The sequence below is a fragment of the Monodelphis domestica genome, chromosome X (assembly GCF_027887165.1).
Source record: "Monodelphis domestica isolate mMonDom1 chromosome X, mMonDom1.pri, whole genome shotgun sequence".
NCBI classification, from domain to species: Eukaryota; Metazoa; Chordata; class Mammalia; order Didelphimorphia; family Didelphidae; genus Monodelphis; species Monodelphis domestica.
The window spans coordinates 3,333,496-3,355,158 of NC_077235.1; the positions used below are offsets into that span (position 1 = coordinate 3,333,496).

General features: G+C 49.5%; 1 protein-coding gene across 5 annotated transcripts in view; it reads right to left on the minus strand.

The window, feature by feature from the left end:
• Positions 1 to 1,500: 1,500 nt before the first annotated feature.
• PHKA1 (phosphorylase kinase regulatory subunit alpha 1) overlaps positions 1,501 to 21,663 on the minus strand; it is a 57,813-nt gene continuing 37,650 nt past the window's right edge. For 2 of the 5 annotated variants that reach the window (XM_056809230.1, XM_056809231.1), the window contains 14 exons: positions 19,744 to 19,920; positions 18,258 to 18,352; positions 17,863 to 18,002; positions 16,180 to 16,336; positions 15,465 to 15,544; positions 11,561 to 11,639; positions 11,319 to 11,448; positions 10,549 to 10,650; positions 9,344 to 9,459; positions 8,110 to 8,160; positions 7,125 to 7,295; positions 5,249 to 5,302; positions 4,288 to 4,488; positions 1,501 to 2,939 (listed from right to left, as the gene is read on the minus strand). In XM_056809230.1, coding sequence (XP_056665208.1) covers positions 2,766 to 2,939; positions 4,288 to 4,488; positions 5,249 to 5,302; positions 7,125 to 7,295; positions 8,110 to 8,160; positions 9,344 to 9,459; positions 10,549 to 10,650; positions 11,319 to 11,448; positions 11,561 to 11,639; positions 15,465 to 15,544; positions 16,180 to 16,336; positions 17,863 to 18,002; positions 18,258 to 18,352; positions 19,744 to 19,920 — 1,727 coding nt within the window. In that variant the 3' untranslated portion in view covers positions 1,501 to 2,765. Of the gene's footprint in view, positions 2,940 to 4,287; positions 4,489 to 5,248; positions 5,303 to 7,124; positions 7,296 to 8,109; positions 8,161 to 9,081; positions 9,121 to 9,343; positions 9,460 to 10,548; positions 10,651 to 11,318; positions 11,449 to 11,560; positions 11,640 to 15,464; positions 15,545 to 16,179; positions 16,337 to 17,862; positions 18,003 to 18,257; positions 18,353 to 19,743; positions 19,921 to 21,663 lie in introns of all 5 variants that reach the window. The other 3 variants (XM_056809229.1, XM_056809232.1, XM_056809233.1) reach the window with 3 other exon arrangements.

Sequence of the window (21,663 nt, forward strand, 5' to 3'; positions counted from 1 at the left end):
GACCGTTTTCTCTTCTGAACTTTTCACCTGGCAATGGCCGGCCTCAAGTCCTTCCTCCATTCGGCCATTCACGGTCACTGAAATGATTTTCCAAAACCACAGGGCCAACCCTGGGTCACCCCCATGCTCAATACTCTCCAGTGGCTCCCTATTGCCCCCCAGATCAAACCATAAACAGGCAGTTTGGCATTCAAAGCTCTTCCAAAGGGTCTAGTTTTCTTACACCCACAAGTCCTCTTCATTTCTAGCTCCTGATTTTCTCTGGTCTGTAAAGCTCTCTCTCCTCATCTTCACTTCCTAACTTTCCTTTTCCAGCTAAAATCCCACCTCCCTATCGGAAGCTTTTCCCGATCCCTTTTCGAAAATTCTAGTGCTTTCCTTCATTTGTGGCACCAAATGAGATAATATCCATAAAGGCTCCAAAAGCACAGTGCTCCAACTATCTGTGGCTCCCTCCTTCTCCCATCTCTGGATGGTTCAGCTCGTGACTCAGTGGCCTGCAGTTGGAGCCCTTCTCACCATGTAATTCCCCAGCCTCGGCCTGGATCCAAGTTAAGAGCTGGCTTCGAGGCTGTCAGGAAGAAACCGCAGCTGGCACACCCCAGAAACTCAGCCCCACTTGCCCAGCCTGAAGTCTGCACCTTGGGCCATCACCAGGCCCGCCAGGCCCTTGAGCCCCACCCCCGCAGCGACATGGGGGCCCTTCAGTCTCTTCCCAGCCAGGGGAATAAGCTAGGGGTGCTCCTCTGGCCCCGGCCCCAACCTCTGCGAACTTTGTGCTACTTTAGGGCTCAAGACCCACGCCAGTCCCACCAAAGCACAGCGAGGGCCCTGCTTACCCACCTGGGCCTCCTAGCAAGGGATGAGTGCTGCAGAAACTCCCCCCACTTTTCGCTAGCCCTGCTAGTGCCGCGGATCCAAACTCCAAAAGCTTCTCTAGCCCAAGTGAACGAGTGAATGGCAGCAGGAGCGCTCTAGCTAGTGGTCCTAGCCAAGTCCTCCAAGTGCCTCTCCCGCCCCTAGGGAGGCGGGCCGTGGAAATGAGCTCCAGGCATGCCGGGATTTGTAGTTTCCTTCAAAATGTACCCAGTTAAAACTAGTCTCATTTCTCCATTGTCACAAGCCTGTGTGGTCACAAACCTTGTCAACAGTTTGCGGGTGGACATTCTGGATACGGCCCAGAATCGTCAGCCTTGAGCCCCCGCTGGCCAGGCAGGGGCCCTCAGTGGGCATCTTGTCCAGCTCCAACCCTGGAGTTGTCTTCCACTTGGGTGTCTCAGGTGAGGGGAAGCCCAGCCCCTTCCCCAGGGGCCATCTCTCATCCTTGGCCTCTAGGCAGAAATCTGCCTCTGCTCCTGGGAAGGCGGCCCCTCCAGCTCCTCAGGGTGCGGCTGTCCTGGCTGTGTCTCCTCCAGCTTCTCGGAGTGCCCCACAACTGCCCACCACCCCTGGACCTCCAGCACGGACAACAGCAGCAAGGTCTGAAATGTTAGACGAGCATCCGGACACACTTTCCTTTTATTGCCAACTTTCCAAACAACAAGCATCCTCTGTGTGCACTTTCTGGCAGACTGTGGCTATTGGAGTCAGACAGTGAACTGCCACTGCATGGGGAAACCTGGGAAGTCCTAGTGCTGGGGGATGCCAGGCTGTGTACCCACCCATTGAGCTCCAAACTAGAATGCCCAAGAACTCACCTCCAGAGCAACCCCATCTGCCCACCCATCTATTGCCCTTTGATCCTAAGAGGGCAGAGGGAGGGTTTCTTGGCACCTGATCCCCTGCCATTGCCTGAGAGTCCTTCTGGAGCTAAGAAGATTCTTACTGAGCTGCAGGCGAAGGTGGTTCTCTCTGGAGAAGGAACCTTGGCTCTCAGGTGCTTTCAAAGTCCTGCCTGATTGCTGGCAGAGGGAGGGGAAGAGGCAGTGACTGCTGGGAGCTCTGGGAGATAAGGTCTTGGTCTTCCAATCAGAGGGAAAAGTGGAAAACCCTTCCCTAGATGAGCTGAGTCAAATCAGTTAGGGAGGGGACTGGGGACTTCAGCCTCTGTGAGAAAGCCTGCTGGGCTGGAGCCCTCCCAAAGGCACACACAAATACAGGGAGAGCTTTCCGTAAGCTGGCATCCATGCACCCATGCTCCAAGTGGATCAAAGAGGGCCAGAACCCTCATTTGGGAAGAAGGCCCAGGTCTGTCCCTTGACTCATCTATCACTGTGGGGTCCAGGATAAGCAAGCTAGTGAAGGGGACCAGTTGCCTCCCCAGACTCCTTTGAAATGCCCATGAAAAGAGTGAGGAAAGTGTGCATGGACAAGGAGCCAGGGAAGAGTGGGAAGATGGATGGCTCTTTGTCTGGTCAGCACGGGTCACCCAGGAAAACCAGGAGGAAGTTAGGAGACAAGGCTTGGATTCCACCCCTGCCCTCTTCAAAGCTTTCAAAGTAACAGTCAAAGCACCCCCACCGACCCCACCCCACCCCACAACACAGCAACCCTGGAAAGGAGGAATCCATTAGGATGAAAACAGGAGACATGAGTCAGGAACAGACTCCACAAGGAACACTTGGGGGCCATCCCTCCAGAAGCATCAGCCTCTAGAGAAAGTTTGCTTCTGCCCAAGCAACTACTGTGGAAGGTGACTTTGCTCCCCTTCCAAACTAAGGACAACAGGGAAGAGAGGGAAGGAGTGCTTGATTCTGGGCCAGCTCCCAGCAAGGCAGGCTGCCTGCCCACCGGCCTGTCCATGGTAGGGGCTCCCCGACACATCCTCACTGCATAGCACAGACACTGTGAGGCAGAAACTCTTGGACGTAGGTAGCTGCAGCTTTGGAGAGGTAGGTCATGGTGCCAAACCTGCCACTGGGTGCACTGTCGTACAGGAGGGTGCAGATGCCAGAGGAAGGATCTTTTGTCAGCATGGCATCATCTGCCCCAAGGGCTTTCTGGTTCATTGGATGGAGGGGAAGTCAAGGGGAAAAGAAAAAAAAAACACCAATCACTTCCTGATACTTCCCAAATGGCTCATTGCCCTCCCCTGCCCCACAACTTCTGAGTGCCTGGCCAGATCTTGAGCCCCAAGGGGTGTGCATGTAAAGATGTAAGCACACATCTGTGGGAAAGAAGAATTCTCCAGGTCTCTTCCATTCACTTCCAGAGTGTCTGGAAGCAGATGTGTGATCAAGGAGGAGTAACTTCAGCTCACAGACACTCAGTTTCCCTGTCCGTAAAATGGGGATAATGATGACCTTCATTTCTACCACCCAATCAAAATCTACCATCCCTCTGGTACAGCCCCTTATCATTTCATGTCTGGCCTACTGCAATAATGTCTCGCCTCACTTCAGTCCATCCTCCAGTTGACCACTAAAGTGATTTTCCTAAAGCCCAGGTTTGGCTGTGTCACTCCCTTCTCAATAATCTCCACTGGCTCCCCATGATCAAATACAAAACACTCTGGCCTTCCAAGCCCTTCCTAACCAGTCTTCCTATACCGTACTCCCTGACACATACTCTGATCCAGATCCCCACAAGACCCTCTATCTCTGGGGTTCAGGCATTCTTTCTGGCTGTCCCCCATGCCCAGAATGCTCTCCCTCTTTCACTTTCACTATTGTCCTCTCTGATGGCTTTCTTTAAGCCTCCACTCAAACCCTACCTCTTCCAGGAAGCCTTCCATTGCAGAGCCTTCCTCTGCTAGTTTTTCCCTGTTCATTCTGTACAGAGATAGCTGTTGCATACATCTGCTTGCTTGTTGTCTCCCCTGTTGGGCTATCTTTTGCCTCTTTGTATCCCCAGGGTTTGGCACAGTGCCTGACACAGTGTAAATGTTTAATCAATGTTTACTACATGCCTGACTGATATTTGTCCTATCTCCTAAGGTGGCTGTGATGGGACTGTCTTATAAGATGCCAAAGAGATCAAGGCTACAGATCTCCTTCCTAGCCAGCAGCTGGTGAGGGGGGGGGACTTCTTTGGAGGAACCAATTAGGGAGCTTAGATCTATTCACATTCATGAATAGCTACTCTAGTGGGCCATTACTCTGCATTCCTCATTGGATCCCTGTGTTTCTCTTGCCTTCCCATAGAGACTGAGTCTGCAGAAGGCAGGGATGGAAGCTCTCTCCTTTGGGACATGGAGGCCTATGAGGAGCAGGCTGCCCTGCTCTAGGAAGCTGTAACCCCTCCATTATCCTATGAGAGGGCTAGCTGGTGCCATGGACACTTCTTACAGTTAGGAAATCAAGAAGCTCCTTAGGAGAGGTCAGAGTGCAATGGCCCTGGATAACACACCTGCTCCTGCAGGAACAGCTCGTTAGCAATGTGCACGACCTTCTCCACAGCAATGATGCTGCCAATGCTCTGAATTTCAATATCGGCCAGCATGGCCAAGACAAGGATGGCTTCAACCAGGAGCTGGCGGTATTCTGGCTGAGGAACGCGGTTGAGGACAGACTCCACATGAACAGAGAACTTGATCTCCCCTGGCGTCATCTAGAAGAAGGGAGAAGAGCACCATATCCAAGGTGTTCACCATCCAAGAGACATAGATGGTGGCTTTGTAAAGGCAGCAAAATCGCTGGTGCCAAGAGCTGTTTTGACCCTTTTTTCTTGGGATCTGCCTGATGCCACCCACTCTCATTCTGCCCCCATTTTGGTTTGGCCTCCAGACCAAGAAGAGGGGAGGGAAGAGAAAGGTGGCAAATATTTCTATAGCATCCACTTCTGTCAAGTAACTGCACTAGGCCCTTTTAAAAAACAAAATATTACCCCATTTGTCTGAGAGAGAAAGGGACAAAGAGAGACAGAGGACAAGTGGAGGCCACACAGAACATTCTCTTGATTCTCAGTAGTGAAGGATCTAGGAACATGGGCAAAGGCTAGGGTGGTATGCCACCTGGCACTCACCTGCAATGACTCCAGGGGGATCTCCAGTCCCCCAGCAACATCCACCATTCCTAGGTCACATGGCTATCCTGAAGTCATGTACCATTCCCACATTTCTAGCATCTCTGTCCTTCTGACAATACAAGCCTGGCAGTTGCCAGTCCAGGAGGCTGTCCGGCCATCAAGATATGTCTGACCTGGCACAGTTATGCAGTTTCCTACTGCTTAAGCCAATTTTTCTGCTTTTTCTAAACATGAGCCCCCAGCAAACAACTTAGAAATTCTCTCCGATGTCCAGGCCTCTGCCAAGTGGCCTAGCATGCATCACTCTAGCAGTGTCTTGGGAGCTCAAAGCCCAGATTCTTACCTCTCTGGTTGTTGAAGAAGGGAGAACGAAGCCTTCCACAGACAGGCCATGGCACTGCACAAGAGGAAAGCTTGGGTGACTGGCAGAAATGCACATTTCCGCATCTTCTGCCAGGCTACTACATTAACTGCTGTATGTTCTCTAGGAGACACTGGCAGTCAAGGATCACAGGCCAGAAGGCATTGGGTTTGTGTTTGGTGTTCGATGCATGGGGGGCACTTAGGAAAACATGGCTGGACTTGGAAGCCATGAAGCCCAGATCAGCTACCCAGAAGCTAGTTTGGCACTGGCCATTAGGGCACCTCTTCTGCTCTGTGCATGTGTGTGGGAGCACGTGAGCAGGCATGCAGGGGCCAGGCTCACCCCTCATATTTAAGGAATACCTCAGGGTCATAGATTCAAAGCAAGCCACATTGGATTCCAAATCTTCCCACTCCCTAGGACTGAGCAGAAACGCCTGGGGTAGGTAGGAGACTCCAGGGAGATCTGGAGGCCTCTGACCCAGCTCTCTCCCATGCTCTGCCTCCATTCTTTGGCCCCCCAGCAGGAGCCTTCTCCACTCCTTCCCACACATTCAGAGATGTTCTTAGGGTGGCAGCTGGAAATCCATGCCTTTCTAAAAAGTTTTGGCTGTCAAGGCCAATCTCTATTTGGGCTACAAATGTTAGGGTCTGAGCCAGCCTATTGCCGGCAACAGCACTAATCTCACCAAGAAGGACCTGGTAACGAGAGTCCCACGCTCAGCTCTGTAATAATCTGCCCAGTATTTCCTCCCTAGCATTGAAGCAGCCAAGCTAGGGAACCAAACAACTGCTGGGGCTGCTTCTGTAGCCAGAACCAAAGTCTACAATTAACTGCCTGAAAGGGTGTTGGAAGCTGCCCTCTCCTTCCAGATTTACAAGTTGTGGAGGGAAGCTAACCGAGGAGGGACTATGCCTATCATTGGAATGAGGCAGAATGGGGCCTAGGAGAGCACACCTGTTTTTGGTGTCACTCACCCAGGTACCACTGTGGGGCCAGAGACCCAGAGCAAACACTTCGGGGCCCACAGACCACCTGGGAAGCAAAGGTGTCAGGCCAGGCAGAGAAAACCATGGCACTGGAGCTACCAAGCAAGTTCGCCAACAGGGTCTTCAGCTTCCCTTGCCTGCCACAGACCTCCCCCTAAAAGCCTGGGAGATTGAGTATTACTATTCCCATTATACAGATAAGGACACAGCTAGTGACAGGACAGAACAGAGCCTCACACCCAGGGTTCTCTCCTGACTCCACCACTTGTGTTCCATACCATGCCAGGGGCCCTCCTTACCTCTCGAACTCCCTGAGTTCTAGAGCTTTCCGTCTAGTATCCCTCCCCTCGTCACAACTGGGTTCTCCCCCTTTCCAGTCTTTTATGTCTAGGGGTGGGGGATCATCCAGGAGAATGAATCAGTTCCTCCAGTGATGAGGGATTCCCCAACCCATCCAGACTTAATCAGCCCAAGAGTTTCTCCTTCTCAGGTCCTTCCATCAGTTTGCCAGGAGCAGTCCATCTAATACAGGGTTAGGAAGATCAAGCACCTATGTCAGCCAGCAAGAGGGGAGGGTTGTCTGGCCTGAGCAAAGACTGCCATTGCTGGTAGAGAGAAAAATCCACTTCTCTCCCTTCCCAAGAGACTGCATGGGGGAGGAAGCGAGAGCAGCAAAAGCTGCCCCTTGAGGCTAGAAGACTAGTCCTCTAGAGGATGGAGCTCCTGGCCTCTAGGATAGGGAAAAGGGGAAAAGGGAGCCAGAAAAAGCCAAAGGATTGCCTCCACCCACCCCAAAGGAGCAGGGCTATTCTGCTCCAGGGTTCAAAGGGGAAAGGAGGAAGCCACAACATCCAGTTCAGTCCAACCTTCTGCAGAACCTTCCACACTTTCTGATAAAATCCAATGGGGACTCGGTTCAGGGCTCCATCGAGCCGGCGCCGGCGCTGCCATTGACCCTGGCGAGTGTCCTTCCCGGCCTGCTCTCCATAGGCTCCCATGAAGGAGCCTCCACTTGGGCTTAATGAAGGGCCAGGTGACTGAATGGAAGAAAAAAACCCAACAGTGATAACAAGGCAAAAGAAATGGGGCATGTTACATAAATGAAGCCCAGGGCTTTGGAGCCTGGCTCAGGCTGATTTCATAAATGTTTTTGGGAAGACACTGGATTCAAACCCCATTGTGGGAAAAAGGAACCTGGGAGCTAAAGCAGGAAGTGGATGGAGCTCATGGCACTGCCAAAATCCCAGAGTGAGATGCTTGGTGTGCTGCCCTATTGGCCCAAGGAGGGATCTGAGAAAGCATCAACACCCAGTGCCTCTGACCACCCTTCCCTCTCCCTCTGTATCTCCCCCTGCTCAGCTCCCTGTCTTTAACAGGTCATCATTTTAAAATAATCTGTTATGCCTGTTAATTATAATGGCATACATACTAAGTGGTTAATATTGACTTAGACTGAACCATGTTTTTTTAAACTTAAAAGTAGACAAGGGCAGTTGGGTGGCTCAGTAGATAGGGCGCCAGGCCTAGAGTTGGGAAGACATGGGTTCAAACTTGGCTTCAGACACTTCCTGGCTGTGTGACCCTGGGCAAGTCATTTAATCCCATTTGCCTAGCCCTTGCCCTTCTGCTTTAGAGTTACTAAGACAGGAAGTGAGGGTTTAAAAACAACTGGGTAAGTGGAACTGTATGTTCTCTACCAACCCCTTCCTGCTGGGAATCGATGATTCTAGAGTTCCCCCAAAGCTCAGTTTCTTTAGTTTCATTTGGCCCTCAGTTCATAGTTCCTGGGTCAGCAGCACACAGACACAAAAGGTTTTTGAGCAGCAAGAAAGGCAAGATGTCAATAGTTACCAGAAAAGGCGGGGACATCAGCTCAGTACTCGGTAGATGGCCACCATTGGGCTAGGAAAGAAAAGCAGAGAACAACAGTTTCAAAGGAATGAGTCAAGGGTCCTCTTCAAAAAATAAAGTGATTAATCAATGCAAAGTCATGAATTTTTTCAAGCCTAGGTCAGCTTATTATCAGTGGAAAGCGAAAAATAATAGAATGAGTCTACGAAACCACAGAGAAGTACAACCAAGTAAGCCAGCCAGACCACAAAGACGTCCAATAGCTCTCTTTATAAAACATGTCTCTACTAAAGTCTTTCTCAGAGGATCAGGGAAGAAAAACAGAAGGAATGGGGCATGATGGGATGAAGGTCAAAGAGGGCTAACTGTATCCAACTCTGAACTTCCAGGTGGTCTCTTAGTTGCCTTTTCTCAGGCCTCGCCCTTCTTAACTTCTGCAGCCTGCTATTGTTGACCACCCTCTGGCTCTCCTCCAAACCTCTCTGGCTCCTCCTTCCCAGCCTTCTTTGAGGGATCCTCACCCGCTAACTGCAGGTGTCCCCCAAGGCTCTGTCCTAGGCCCTCTCTCCTTCCTTGTTGCTAGTTCACTTGGTGATCACATCAGCTGCCAGGAGTTCAACTATGTCTACGGAAATGATTCTCTGATTTGTTTTTCTAGCCCAGACTCCACTACTCTCCAAATGTCTACTGGGCATGTCAAACTAGATGCCCATGGACATCTCAAACAACACCAAGACCGACTTTCTTGTTCTCCTTCCCAGTAGAAGGGACGCTCCTTGGGAGCCCTTCAGAACCTATATGCCACACACACAACAGTACATAGTAGAGAGTTAACACAAGCTCCCTGACTGTTGATAAAGGGGCCTCAAGCATCTGCTAGTGGGCATAAGGGTGCCCAAGCATGAGCATGTTCACATGGTGACAGGCCAGGCTGGGTGCATTTGAAGCAGTTAAAGGCCTCAGTCATTTCACCTGACTTTCAACTGAAATAGACAGCCGACGTAATTCCACCTGGAAAATAATGAGGGGGGTAAGTGAGGTCCGAATGTGAAAGAACAGGAAAGAAGTATGGAAGGAGGGAAAGAAGGAGGGAAGGAAGAAAGGAAGGAGGGAAGGAGGGAAAGAAGGAAGAAAGGAAGGAAGGAGGGAAGGAGGGAAGAAGGGAAGGAAGGAAGGAGGGAAGTCCAGACCAGCTTCTGCTCTTCACCTGCTCTCCCCCCCCCCACTACCTTACCTGCTTTATGTCACTTTTTAACTGCAGGATTCCTGCCCGTTCAGTTCTGGTCGCCCCAGCAGCACCGACTTCATGAATGGAAATAGCAGGGCTGACATTGGAATCAGCAGGACGCACTAAAGAGTGAGAGTGAAAGTGCCAGCAGGAGGGAGACGAAATGGAGAGAGAAGGAGAGGGAGGGAGAGCAGTCACTTGCTAGGTGTCTCTCTAGACCAGGTCAGAGTCTGAGCTGGTTCCTGGAGATGCAAAGACAAACACAGCCAAGCCCTGCCCTCCAGGAGTTTCTGTTCTCTTGGTAACGGAATGATCAAATGATCAGGGGAAGGGAGAGAATCCTGTGTGTTCAGTCACTTTGCACAGCCTGTGTTGTGTGGGTGGAGGGCAGAGTGTAGGTTGGGGTGCCCGAGCTGAGCCCCAGTTCTGGAGGAAGCTGGACCAAGACAAGGAGAGGAGTGACACCAAGGAGAGCTCCGGCACACTTGATCCTGATGGCCAACCACCAAAGCCATGTGTCCTCCTCTAAAGGAGTATCATGCAATAACTCCCTCCAAGTTTAATGGTCACACTAAGGACATTTGCCAGGGCAAGAAGACAGGATGTGCTGATGAAAGGCAAAGAACTAGCTTACAAAAAAGTACTAGTCTTATCAAGGACAGAATTTCTATAACTCAGATCCCTTAGAGTCTGCATGCCCCCTGGCACTCATTGGTGCCCTCTGGTATATAGTGATTTGCAGGCCTCTAGAGCCTTGTTGCCCCAAGTGGGCAATTAGAGCTACCTATCAGATATTTTGACAGGAACTAACGGCAGGGCATCCCTGCCCAAATCTAGTGCAGCGCCCTGCTGACAGGGGGCCCTCAGGAAGTCTCATCCTCCTGTCACCTCACCTACCTGCCACCATGGCAAAACTGAGTAAGACAGAGCACCCCTATTTCTATTTGTCTACTCTGCTCCGTTCTAACTGTCTGGCATGAGTTGCTGCCATCTTGGTTACAGAACAGATGGAGAAATTGCTAAAGTCTGGAACTCTGGGGCAAAGGTGACAAGGCCTACCAGCTGGGCAGACACTAGGTGCCAAGAGGCTGAGCCCAGTGACACTCTGCCTTTCAGGGCTTGGGCCACAGAAATGCATCCCTACCTTCCTGCTGTGATCCAGTCCCCCACAAAAGCAACTCTCTGAAGCCCGGATGGGCCTTTGCACTTACCACTTCTTTCCACACCAAACTCTTTGCCACTGAGAATGTGGTGCAGGAGATTCTTCATAGCTGAAGGACTGAGGTTCATCAGGCTCTCTGTGGCTTCTTCAGCTAAGCATCAAAAAGTCAAAGATGGGGGTAGAGGGCAGGGCAGAGGCCATGGCTCCTGGCCGTGCTCCCTCCCCCTCCTCCCCACGTTCCTTCAGGATCTATTTCCATTTTCATGATCTATTTGCATTGCCTCCCATAGAGAACCCCATAAGCATTTATTAAAGGTGACCTGCTATACAGAGACTAAAGAACCAGCCTCTGAGACAGGAGGATCCAAATTCAGGTCTTGCCTCTGAGACCTCCTGGCTGCATGCCCCTGGACAGCCCGTTCTCCTCTCAATGGCTCACCATCATATTTCCCCAGCTCTTACCCACCCCCTCTACCCGCTCTTCTCAGGATTGTTGGCTACTGCCCTGGCTTCAGTTACCACCTCCAAACCTGCACCTTCACCCTCCACTTTCTCCAGAGCTCCTGTTCCATATTTCCAACTGCCTGCTGGGTAGCCCCACTAGCACTTCTGACTAAGCACACCCAAGCTCAATTCTTCAGCTTCCCCATAAAACCTTCCTCTTTCCTTTAAATCTCTATTTTTGCTGATGAAATCATTACCCAGGCAGCCATCAAGGCTTCAAACCTCTGCTCACCCATGTTTGACATAATAGTAGCCAACCAGCAGTGGAGCAGGCAGGGCCCAAGAGGCTAAAGAATAATAGTCCAAACGACATACCTGAGCAGCGAAGTGACTGCACCAGCTCTGTTGCCATCACCTGGATGATAAGGCCAATCCGGAGGCGGAACATCTCCGCAAAAAGGCTGGGTTGAGTTCGCATGTACATGGCCAGGTACACCAGGATCTCCTGGACATGCAACAGGTTGAGAGAAGAGAAGAGCAGGCAAGTCAGGGGTCCATACGTGGCTCTCTCCCTTGAAGGGACCAGCCACCAGGGGGGCCTTTGCCACTCTGCTCACCTGCGTGAGAACTGAGATGTTCACATCATTCTCGCTGGCTTCATCGATCAGCTTGGTGAGCTCTTCATACGGCAGAGGACTAAGGGATGAAAGCTGCCAGCATCACAAACAACATTCTAGTCTCATCAGAACCTCCAACCCCCTGAAGTCAGCGTATTCAAAACGACTCCAGGTCTGCCTGCCTGTTTGCCTGCCCAAGGGATTATTCTCCACTTGCCTATCGCTCCAGCTTCAGTTCCCCAGGCTCAAAAAGAGCTCTCATTCCCCTTCAGCCCACCATCTAGTCCATTCTCCGTGGTCACCAGGGCTTCCTTCCTTGGTGCCATCCTTTCACCCACTGTGTTTTTATAATCACAATCCCATTTCAGATCTCAGTTACCTTCCACATTCCAACACTAGGGGAGGGGCCATGGGAAATGTCAAATCCTAAAGCTAGCACTAGCAATTAGAGAAGAAGAAATTGAAGGGATTAAAGTAGGCAACCAGGAAACTAAAGGATCACTCTCTGCGGACGACATGATGGTCTACCTAGAGAATCCAAGAAAATCAGCTCCAAAACTAGGTAAAATAATTAATAACTTCAGCAAAGTCACAGGGTACAAAATAAACCCACAGAAGTCATCAGCATTTCTATATATTTCCAACACAGCTCAGCAACAAGAGATGGAAAGAGAAATTCCATTTCAAGTCACCCTAGACAATATGAAATATTTGGGAATCTACCTACGAAGACAAACTCAGGACTTATATGAACACAACTACAAAACACTTTCCACACAAATAAAATTAGATCTAAACAATTAGAAAAACATTAATTGTTCATGGGAAGGATGAGCTAATATAATAAAAATGACAGTTCTGCCTAAATTAATTTACTTATTCAGTGCCGTACCTATCAAACTACCAAAAATTGTATTTATAGAACTAGAAAAATAATAACAAAATTCAGCTGGAAGAACAAAAGATCAGTAATATCCAGGGAACTAATGAAAAAAAAATGCAAAGGAAGGAGGACTTGCAGTCCCAGATCTCAAACTGTACTATAAAGCAGTGGTCATCAAAACAATATGGTACTGGCTAAGAGACAGAAAGGAGGAGCAGTGGAATACATTTGGGGTAAGTGACCTCAGCAAGACAGTCTATGATAAGCCCAAAGAGCCCAGCTTTGGGGACCAAAATCCACTATTTGATAAAAACTGCTGGGAAAATTGGAAGACAGTGTGGCAAAAATTGACCAAGATAAGGTCAAAATGGGCATATGACTTAAACATAAGGAGTAATATTATAAGTAAATTAGGTGAACATGGAATAATATACCTGTCAGATCTATGGAGAATTTAAGACCAATCAAGCAATAAAGAACATTAGAAGATGTAAAATAAATAATTTTGATTATATTAAATGAAAAATGTTACCTACAAAAAATCCCCAATGAAACCAAAATGAGAAGGGAAACAACAACCTGGAAAATTTATGACAAAATTCTCTGACAAAGGTCTAATTTCCCAAATATACAAGGAACTAGGTCAAATTTATAAGAAATCAAATTATTCTCCAGTTGACAAATGGGCAAGGGACATGAATAAGTAGTTTTCACATGATGAAATCAAAACTCAATAATCACACGAAAAAATGTTCTAAATCCCTCCTTATTAGAGAAATACACATCAAAACTACTCTGAGGTATCACCTCACACCTAGCAGATTGGCTAACATGACAGCAAAGAAAAACAACGAATGCTGGAGGGGATGTGGCAAAGTGGGGACATTCATGCATTGCTGCTGGACTTGTGAATGGTGGGCAATTTGGAATAATGTCCAAAGGGTGCTAAAAGAATGCCTTCCCTCTGATCCAGCCATAGCACTGCTGGGTTTGTATCCCAAAGAGATTTAAAAAAGGGAAAGAATCTGTTTGTACAAAAATATTTATAGCTGCACCTTTTGTGGTGGCAAAGAATTTGAAACTTAGGGGATGTCCCTGAAGTGGGGAATGGCTGAACACATTGTGGTCTAGGATGGTGATGGAATACTATTGTGCTAAAAGGAATAATGAACTGGCTGATTTCTCTAAGAACTGGAAGGACCTCCATGAACTGATGTGGAGTGAAATAAGCAGAACCAGGAGAACGTTATACCCAGAGACGGATACATTGTGGCACAATCGAATGTAATGGACTTCTCTACTAGCAGCAATGCAGTGATCCAGGACAATTCTGAGGGACTTGTGAGAAAGAATGCTATAGTAGTAGAAATGCAGAAGAAAAACATATGATTTATCACTTGTTTATATGGGTACAGGATTTGGGGTTTTGGCTTTAAAAGATTACTCTATTATAAAAATGAATAATATGGAAATTGGTTTTGAGTGAAAATATATCTATAACCTAGTGGAATTGCTTGTCAACTCTGGGAGAGGGAAGGGAAGAAGGGAGGGAAACAACATGAATCATGTAATCATGGAAAAAATTTAAAATAAAATTTAAAATAATAATAATAATAAGAAGAAGAAAGTGTTAAATCCTGCCTCACTGAGTCACCTTGAACAAGTCACTTCAACTTCAAAGGCATTCAGTTTCCTCATTTGTAAATGGAAGGAGCTGGCCTATTAAAATCTCTTCAAACTCTAAAACTATGAATCTCTGACCCCAAAAGTAAGAGGCCTGAGATCAAAGCTTGGATTGGACACTTCCCAGTTGTATGCTCCCCATCTGCAAGGACTCTGGCTTAGAGCAGTGATGGCAAACCCTTTAGAGACGGAGTACTGGACCCGACCCCACCCTAGATGGAGTGCCTTACTGGCCCCCCACCAGAAACCACCAGAAACTGAGTTCTGTGCTGTGTCCCATCCCAGACAGGGGAGGGAGGAAGTGTTCCCATTGGGCTGCTGGGTGGAGGGGAAAGGGGATATGAAAAAACATTATTAGGTGTGGTGGAGAGGGTTAGGGGAGCAGCAAAGGGCAATGTGAAAAAATGTTATCAGGCATAATGGAGAGGGGAAGGGGAGTAGCTCTACCAGAGTCCCTCTGCCTTTCTAGTAATGAATTGGGGTGGGGGTTGACTGCGTGCCATCTTTGGCACCCATTCCACAGGTTTGTCATCACTGGCTTAGAGTATCACATATGCAGGAATTGTTATTCCAGTCTTTTTTGGCTTCACTCTACTGCACACTAGAAAGCAGCCATGGTCTTCCTTCTAGGGGCCACAAAATAGCTCCTGACTAGAGCTTGCACCAGGTTTCAGATGGGAACTTCAACATGGGGTCCCTCACATTCCATTCACTTTGTGCTGTCACTCCCCCTCTGATCTCCTGCTCCATGTGAGTCAGCTGGCCCCCAACACTTTCCCCTGCCACCTCTAAAGCACCACAGGTGCCTGTGCCTGGTCCTTTCTTCCCAGAGGCCAAGGGAATAGACACGTGGCTGAGTTGGTGAGAATGTCGATACCAAGCTATGGCTATGAGTCACTTTAAGTAATTATTAGAAGCCATTGAATCTTCAGGGACAGTTTCTAGAGGAGAGGGACTATGAGGCAACTCCCGGAGACAGGGTCAAGTGAAAGGCAGCAGGGAAAGGTACCTGTCTCTAGCAAGAATCCACCAATGAGTGGAGATCAATGGGTGAGTTTCCCAGAGGCCTGGAGGGAAAATGAACTGGGGGGGGGGCAGATGATGACTGAGGCATGGCTTCATGCTGGCCAGAACACAGAGGGCAGGTGAAAGAAGGGATTTTACCGCCAAAGAGAGAGAGCCCAATCAGGCAAGAAAAATTCTCTTTAGCCAAGAAGACAAAAAAAAAAAATCTAAGCAAGAGCAGCAAAGTGCATGTGCACGCACATGTATCCGGGCCAGAAGAGTCGGGCCCACACCAAACCAACTGACTCTAGTAAATCCAAGAAGCTGACTCACACAGAGATGGTCTTCTCACGAGGCTCTGGAGGGAGTCCCACTGTCAAATTCTTCTGGTGAGACAGTAGATCAGTGCAGGCCTAAAAGACAGTAGAATATGGCAGGTAAGTCAATGGGCACCTCACCCCTGGCACTCTTCTCCTGGGAGCTTCCCCTCCCTCAGCCTTCCCAGCACCATCCCCTGAAGCACCCAGCAGCCTCCCCCAAGCTCTGGACACATGACGTATGCAAACTTCAAGTTCATTCACTTCTACAAAGTGTCTCTGGAAAAGTCAGCCCCCTCCTGTGTGAAGCAGTCATGGCTCTCTTAATTTTGAAGAAAGACTTGAAAATCATTTATGTTGTTAGCGTCCAAAAAATGTTCCAAATTCAAAAATGCTGTCCAAATTATATCCAATGAGGGGGTATGTGGCTCAAAAGCTGACCTCAAAATAGGAAAGCCCTGAATTCAAGTCCTGCCTCTGACACATCCTGGTTTTGGAACCCTGGACAGCTCTCTAAGATGCTAAGTTAGAGGCAACCCTAGAATGTTCATCAGCAGAAGGATTTTCTGCACTGGAAGGTCCCTACATCGATGAAGTCAGAAATCCAGACCTTCCCCTCCCAACACCCAACAGACACACCCAAAAACTAAAAGCAACACTAAGTCAGAAAGTATGGGCAAAAGGAAATTTAATGTGTGGCCAGCAGAACCTTCCCTGGTGCCAAGACTTACCTCATCCAGTGCCTCCACTTTCTTTTTAAGAATGCCAGAGATGTAGCGGATTAGGCTCCAGTGGTGAGCTTCTCCCGCTTTGCTGTACAGGGCAGCAAGGAGCTCCCAGACTGTCACAGGCTCCTCACTAGAAGCGGCAGTGTTCCAATCAGGACCCCTAGGTGTGCCAAAACAAGAGGACAGGACACGTGCTTGGAGAATTGGGGAAACTGGCCAGCTTTCACAATGATGACAAGCTGTCCCAACAGAAAAATCTGTCTTTTACCAGATGCGATTGCACCATATCACATGGATAACCTCCATCAAACTCAGTCTCATGGAGGGGGCAGGAGGGAGAGGATTTAGAACTCAACAGTTTAGAGAATGTTGAAATTGTTTTTATTTGTAATTGGGGAAAAATAAAATATGGAGGAGAAAAACTAAAGAACTGGATCCCCAGCCTTGACCATCTTTATTTCTGGAGAATCCAAACTGTGGGTGACCCAAAGGACAGAGGAGAGAGAGACACCTGGTAGGAGGAAGGGGGCACAACCTTGAAGATGTGGGTGATGCCACTGAATTGAAGGGCAGGCTGCACTGGTACCTGGGGCAGGCCCAGAGCTCCAGGGGAGGATGGAGACACAAACTGCATGGGCCAAGAAGGTACAGAGGTAGCGGGGTGTGGCCTGGTGGAAGGAATCCTACAGAAAGGAGCCCAGATCCTTCAATCATTTGTTGTTAGACACCTACTACGCACCAAGAACTGGGCTTGGTCCTGTCTCAGGTCCCTGCCTGTCTCAGGGAGCTTATATTTTTTTAGAGGAAAAACATCAAAGATGCTTTACCCCTCTGGGGGAAGAGTAGAACAGCAACTGGGAAGAATCTTCAGTTTCTCAATTATCCAAAGCTCTTTCCCCAGACTTCATGAATTGCCCCCTGACCACTGCCTCCTGGCCGTCTCTTCCCTACCTCCTCTCTAGTGAAAATGCCCATTCTTTTATCAGCTAGCAGGCATCTGATTAAGGGGTGAGGGATCCTCTGGGAGGGTACTCCCAGGAGAATCCAAATTTTCAAGTATGGCGACACTGTTACTCAAGAGAATGAAAACCAGACAGTTGTAGCTTCATGCAGCATGAAAAGCTGGTGGGGCAACTCCCCAGCACCCTGCAAAGCAGGAGAACCCACCAACTCCAAAGGTCAGTCCTGCCCTTAATTACTGCTGACCTCATTCTAGCCATTTACCCTCTCTGGCTCAGTGGCACTGGGATCCAGTGACACCGACCTCCTCCTTGTCCTCTTAAGCCCATGCCCCTCTCCCTTTGTCCTGAATTTCCACTGGCTCTCTCAAGCTGGAATACAGTAGCTCTTCATCCTCACCTTAGGGAGTCCCTCTCCTCCTTCAGCCCCTGCTTCATGCTCCCTTTCATGTAGGCTGGCTGGAAACCAAGAGCATTCTCCTATCTTCTCTCCCCTCCTGCTCCCCCTACCTCCCTCTATTTGTTCGTCTCTCCCCAAGACCTGCCGTGTCCACTCTAACTCTGCCCCACTCCCACTTTCCGCTGTCCTCCCCCTCCTTCCAAGAAAAAAATGGAACAGTTTTCCACCTTACTCCTGGGTAATCAATTCTGGCCCCCATGTGAAACTCAGCTGGTTCAAACTTATATCTGGAGTCAAACATGTAATAACTGAGTCAGGGCCACGTACTTTGTGGTGTAAAGAAGGTACAGGATGTCAGCTTGGTTCTGTAAGCTTGGACACTCATGCAACTGGCCCACCAGGGCTTGGAAGTCGATCTCCCCAGATTCATCCCGGGGAAGGTGCATCTCCACATTGACTGAAGGAACCTGTAACAGCATAACAGAACATGGAAGAAGAAGGAGCAGGGGTCCCAAATGGTTTTCAGTCCATCACGTAGAGCCCCCACACTGTCAATGTTTTCCCTCCAATCCCCGATATCCATCAGAGCATTACAGCTCTGATTTGAGTGTTATCCAAAGCCTTCAGAAGCTCAGGCCTCCTGGTCTGCACCTAACCCAGACACAGTCGGTGGCCATTTCCTGGAGGGACAACAGTGGAAGGCAGTGATGCTGTCCGATTACCTGGTCAGCTTGGGGAGAGAAAGGCATTGTGTCCAGGAAGCTGATGGAAGTCCGGGAGGCTGGCAGTAACTTTGTAGGAAGATACATGTGAGCATCTGGAAGAAGTCAACATTGGAGGAAGGTTGGGGCCATGGGGAGCCTGAACCTTTCGCACAGGTCAAGGTTTCAGTCTCTGCTACAGCAAGCCCAGAACCCACTTACTGGTCAACTCTGTGGTGTGTAGGCGAGACGAGTTGGCCCTTTGGGGGTAACAACTCCAAGGGAAGGAGGTGTTGACATGAACTTGTTTCCAGAATGTCTAAGATACTAGGAGCATCGATTCGGAGCTGGGAAGGACCTTAGAAGTCATGTAACCTAACTCCCTCATTTTGCTGATAAATAAACTGGGGTCCCACGAGATTAAGTGACTGCCTCAAGATCACACAGGGAACAAAGCTGTGATGTGAACCTAGGCCCTCTGTCACCAAATCCAGACTACATGACTCTGAGCTCTAGGCAGAAGAGGGGCCTCCTCAAATCTGGCACCAAGAGCAGGAGAGCTTGCCAGGACATCCTTTGCTACAAGTATAACGAGTTGTCTATATAGCCTATCTGCCGATCTGCCCCATGTGACCATCCAGTGCTTGGTGGGGAGGGTACCCTGCTTTGGTGTGCACAAAGAAGGGGATGCGGATCCCCATTCTAGACCCATGAAGGAGACGGCCCTTGAGTGGAAAGAAAGAATCCTGCTTGGTACTTTGTACCTCTGCCCAAGCCTGCTACAGGCAGTAAGCCAGCAAATATTCACCAGGACCTGTGAGGAGGAGCACTTGGGTTGGCACCACTTCCCAGGTAGGAGGATGAAAGAAGAAATGGTCAAGCAAGGGAGCAGCAAGTTCAGAGCTGAACTTCTCACCTGAAGGCTACAAGTCTAGCTGCGCCATGCCCAAAGCCCCAGCAGCTGGCCACTAGTGCTGGGGTACCAAAGTCTAAGACAGCTGGGCCTCTGGTTAACAGTGGTCAATGGGTTATAGATGGCAAGGCCATGCATGCGGAGTCTTCCCAACTCATAGCAGAACACTTGGGACCCTTCCCAACCCCTGGGCACAGAAGAGTGACTAGCTTTCCCACTTGATAAAAGCCTCCATTACAGGCACTGCTGAAGGATGGGAGGATGGATGCGGCTCTTGGACACATAGGATGCCACTCTGAGTGCACTCTCTAAGCTGCGGATTTCCTTCATCCTTTTGTGGCTCTTGGCAATACAGGGTCCCATTTCTCCTCCTCTGATGAAACTGCACCTCTATGGAAGCTAAGGAAAGATCCCTCCCCTTCCCCAGAGGCCTCCTCTGTCCTCCTGACCACAGGTGACTCCACTGCCCCCTGGCTGGCTCTCCCAAGCCTACGGCAGAAGAAGTGGTGAGAGCCCAATAAAGAAGCTAGCTCCGCTCCCCACTACTAGACTATGCTCTTCCCCCTCCATCCAGGGAGCCGTGGGCTTACTCACTCTGCACATGCAGCTCCTTAGCCTTGGTCACCAATGACATGAAGTCACGGGTGGTTTGCACAGCCGTTCGGAAGCGATCGAGCCCTCCCTGTTGGGCAGTAGTGGGCAGGGTGGGCTTGGGAACAGTGTGCTCCAAAAGGTGATCTAAGTACCGAAGCACGTCATCACTGCCTCGAACTGCAGGGTTAGTGGGGCAGGAGAGAGAAAAGGAACACAGTTTAGATCACCCCAGAAAACTTGACGGCCTGGCCTGGCCTGCCCACACACGGGCAGGAAAAGATTGGCAAACAAACCCCAACCCTCAGACTCATCCCTGAGACTCTTTCACTCAGGAACCATTCATTTAGGCATTTGTTCAACACTTACTGACTCCTGACTGATGTCCCGCCAGGGGGCTACTAACAAGATACAGTCTCTGCCTTCAGTTTGTTCTACTCTAGTCAGGGAGCAAATCCTGAGAACACGGCAGAGGAAGGAATCCTGTCATTTCTCCTAAGAGCACATACAGAAAACGCAAGAGGAACCCAAGTCTAGAGATAGCCTTTGCCCCAACGCTCTCATTTGATGAAGGAGAAAACGGAGGCCCAGAGGGGCAAAGTCCCAACATGTCCTGCCATGTGGGATTGGAACCCAGATGCTCTGACTCTTCCAAGGCATCAGGATGATGGTGGTATTGAAACCTGGAGTGCAGGCATAGCAGAGATCTCAACAGGGTGACGTGGAGGCAGGTTGCTGTGGAGGGTGCATAGTGAAAGGGAGTTCAAGGTGGAGGGAACCAAAGATAGATGCCAAACCAATACCACAATCTCTATGGGAATCACTTCGAAGAGGCAGCATTGAAGCTGAGCCTTGAAAGAGCAGAAAGTTCCCAGAGGCAGCAAGGGGTCAGAGGGGAGGCACAGCCTGTGCAAAGGCTTGGAACCTTGACTTGGAGGTAGAAGGTGGAATTTCATGTGCAGGAAATAGCAGATTTGACTGGAAGGCAGATTACATGAAGAGGAAGAGGAGGAGGGGGAAGAGGAATGTGCTCTGTAATCAACCAGGACAGATGGGCTATAGCCACAGGACATGAGCCTGTAAATGCAAAACTGAGAGGATGGTATTGGACCCTATAGGTAATAGGGAGGCACTGAAGCTTCTTAACTCTTTCCTCCCTCCCTCCCTCTTTCCTTTCTTCCCTCTTTCCTTCCTTCTTTCCTTCCCTCTACCCTCCCTTCCTTTCTCATTTCCTTCCTTTCTTCCCTCATTCTTTCCTTCCTGGAGTCTGGCTGACTAGGGCAATGGTGGCACTGTGGACACAGTTGGGGACAACTGGGGAGGGATGAAGGTTTTCATTTGGAACCTAGTGAGTGGGAAGCGTTAGCAGAGTGTATGGCTGGCTGGAGGTTGCCTAGTGGCCAGGACCAGGGCTGGGTTAGAGAAGGGGATTGGGGACAATTGTAGCTGGGCTGGGGTTGGAGTCCTGAGGTGCCCTAAAAGAGGGGAGAAGAATGAAGACAGAATCCTGGAGAAAGCCTACTTCAGAAGTCAAAGGAATATGAAGTAGAGGCAGTTACAGAGCCCGAGAAAAGGTCTTTCTTAGCTCTGGGTGTGAGTTCAGGCCAGGGTGAGACAGCGATGAGTACCTGAGGTTAGCTCTGGCAGACCTCTTGGTGCTAGTTTAGTAGAATTGAGTGTTAGGTAGAATCCAGGCTGGGAAACTGGGCTGATGAGCAGACATTGTGGGTACGTACGTACTCTGCAGAGTTGGGCAGAACACAGGGACAAACAGTCACTGGTGGCACCTTACTGTCAACACCCTGGGAGGAGCCCGAGTGGCATGTCTGTGCTGCCCAGTTGTCTTTGAGTGGGCCCATGGTCATTCCCATCCTGCTCCAGAGCCCAAATGCAGAGTAGACCAAAGAGTTCCCAAAGTGAGCA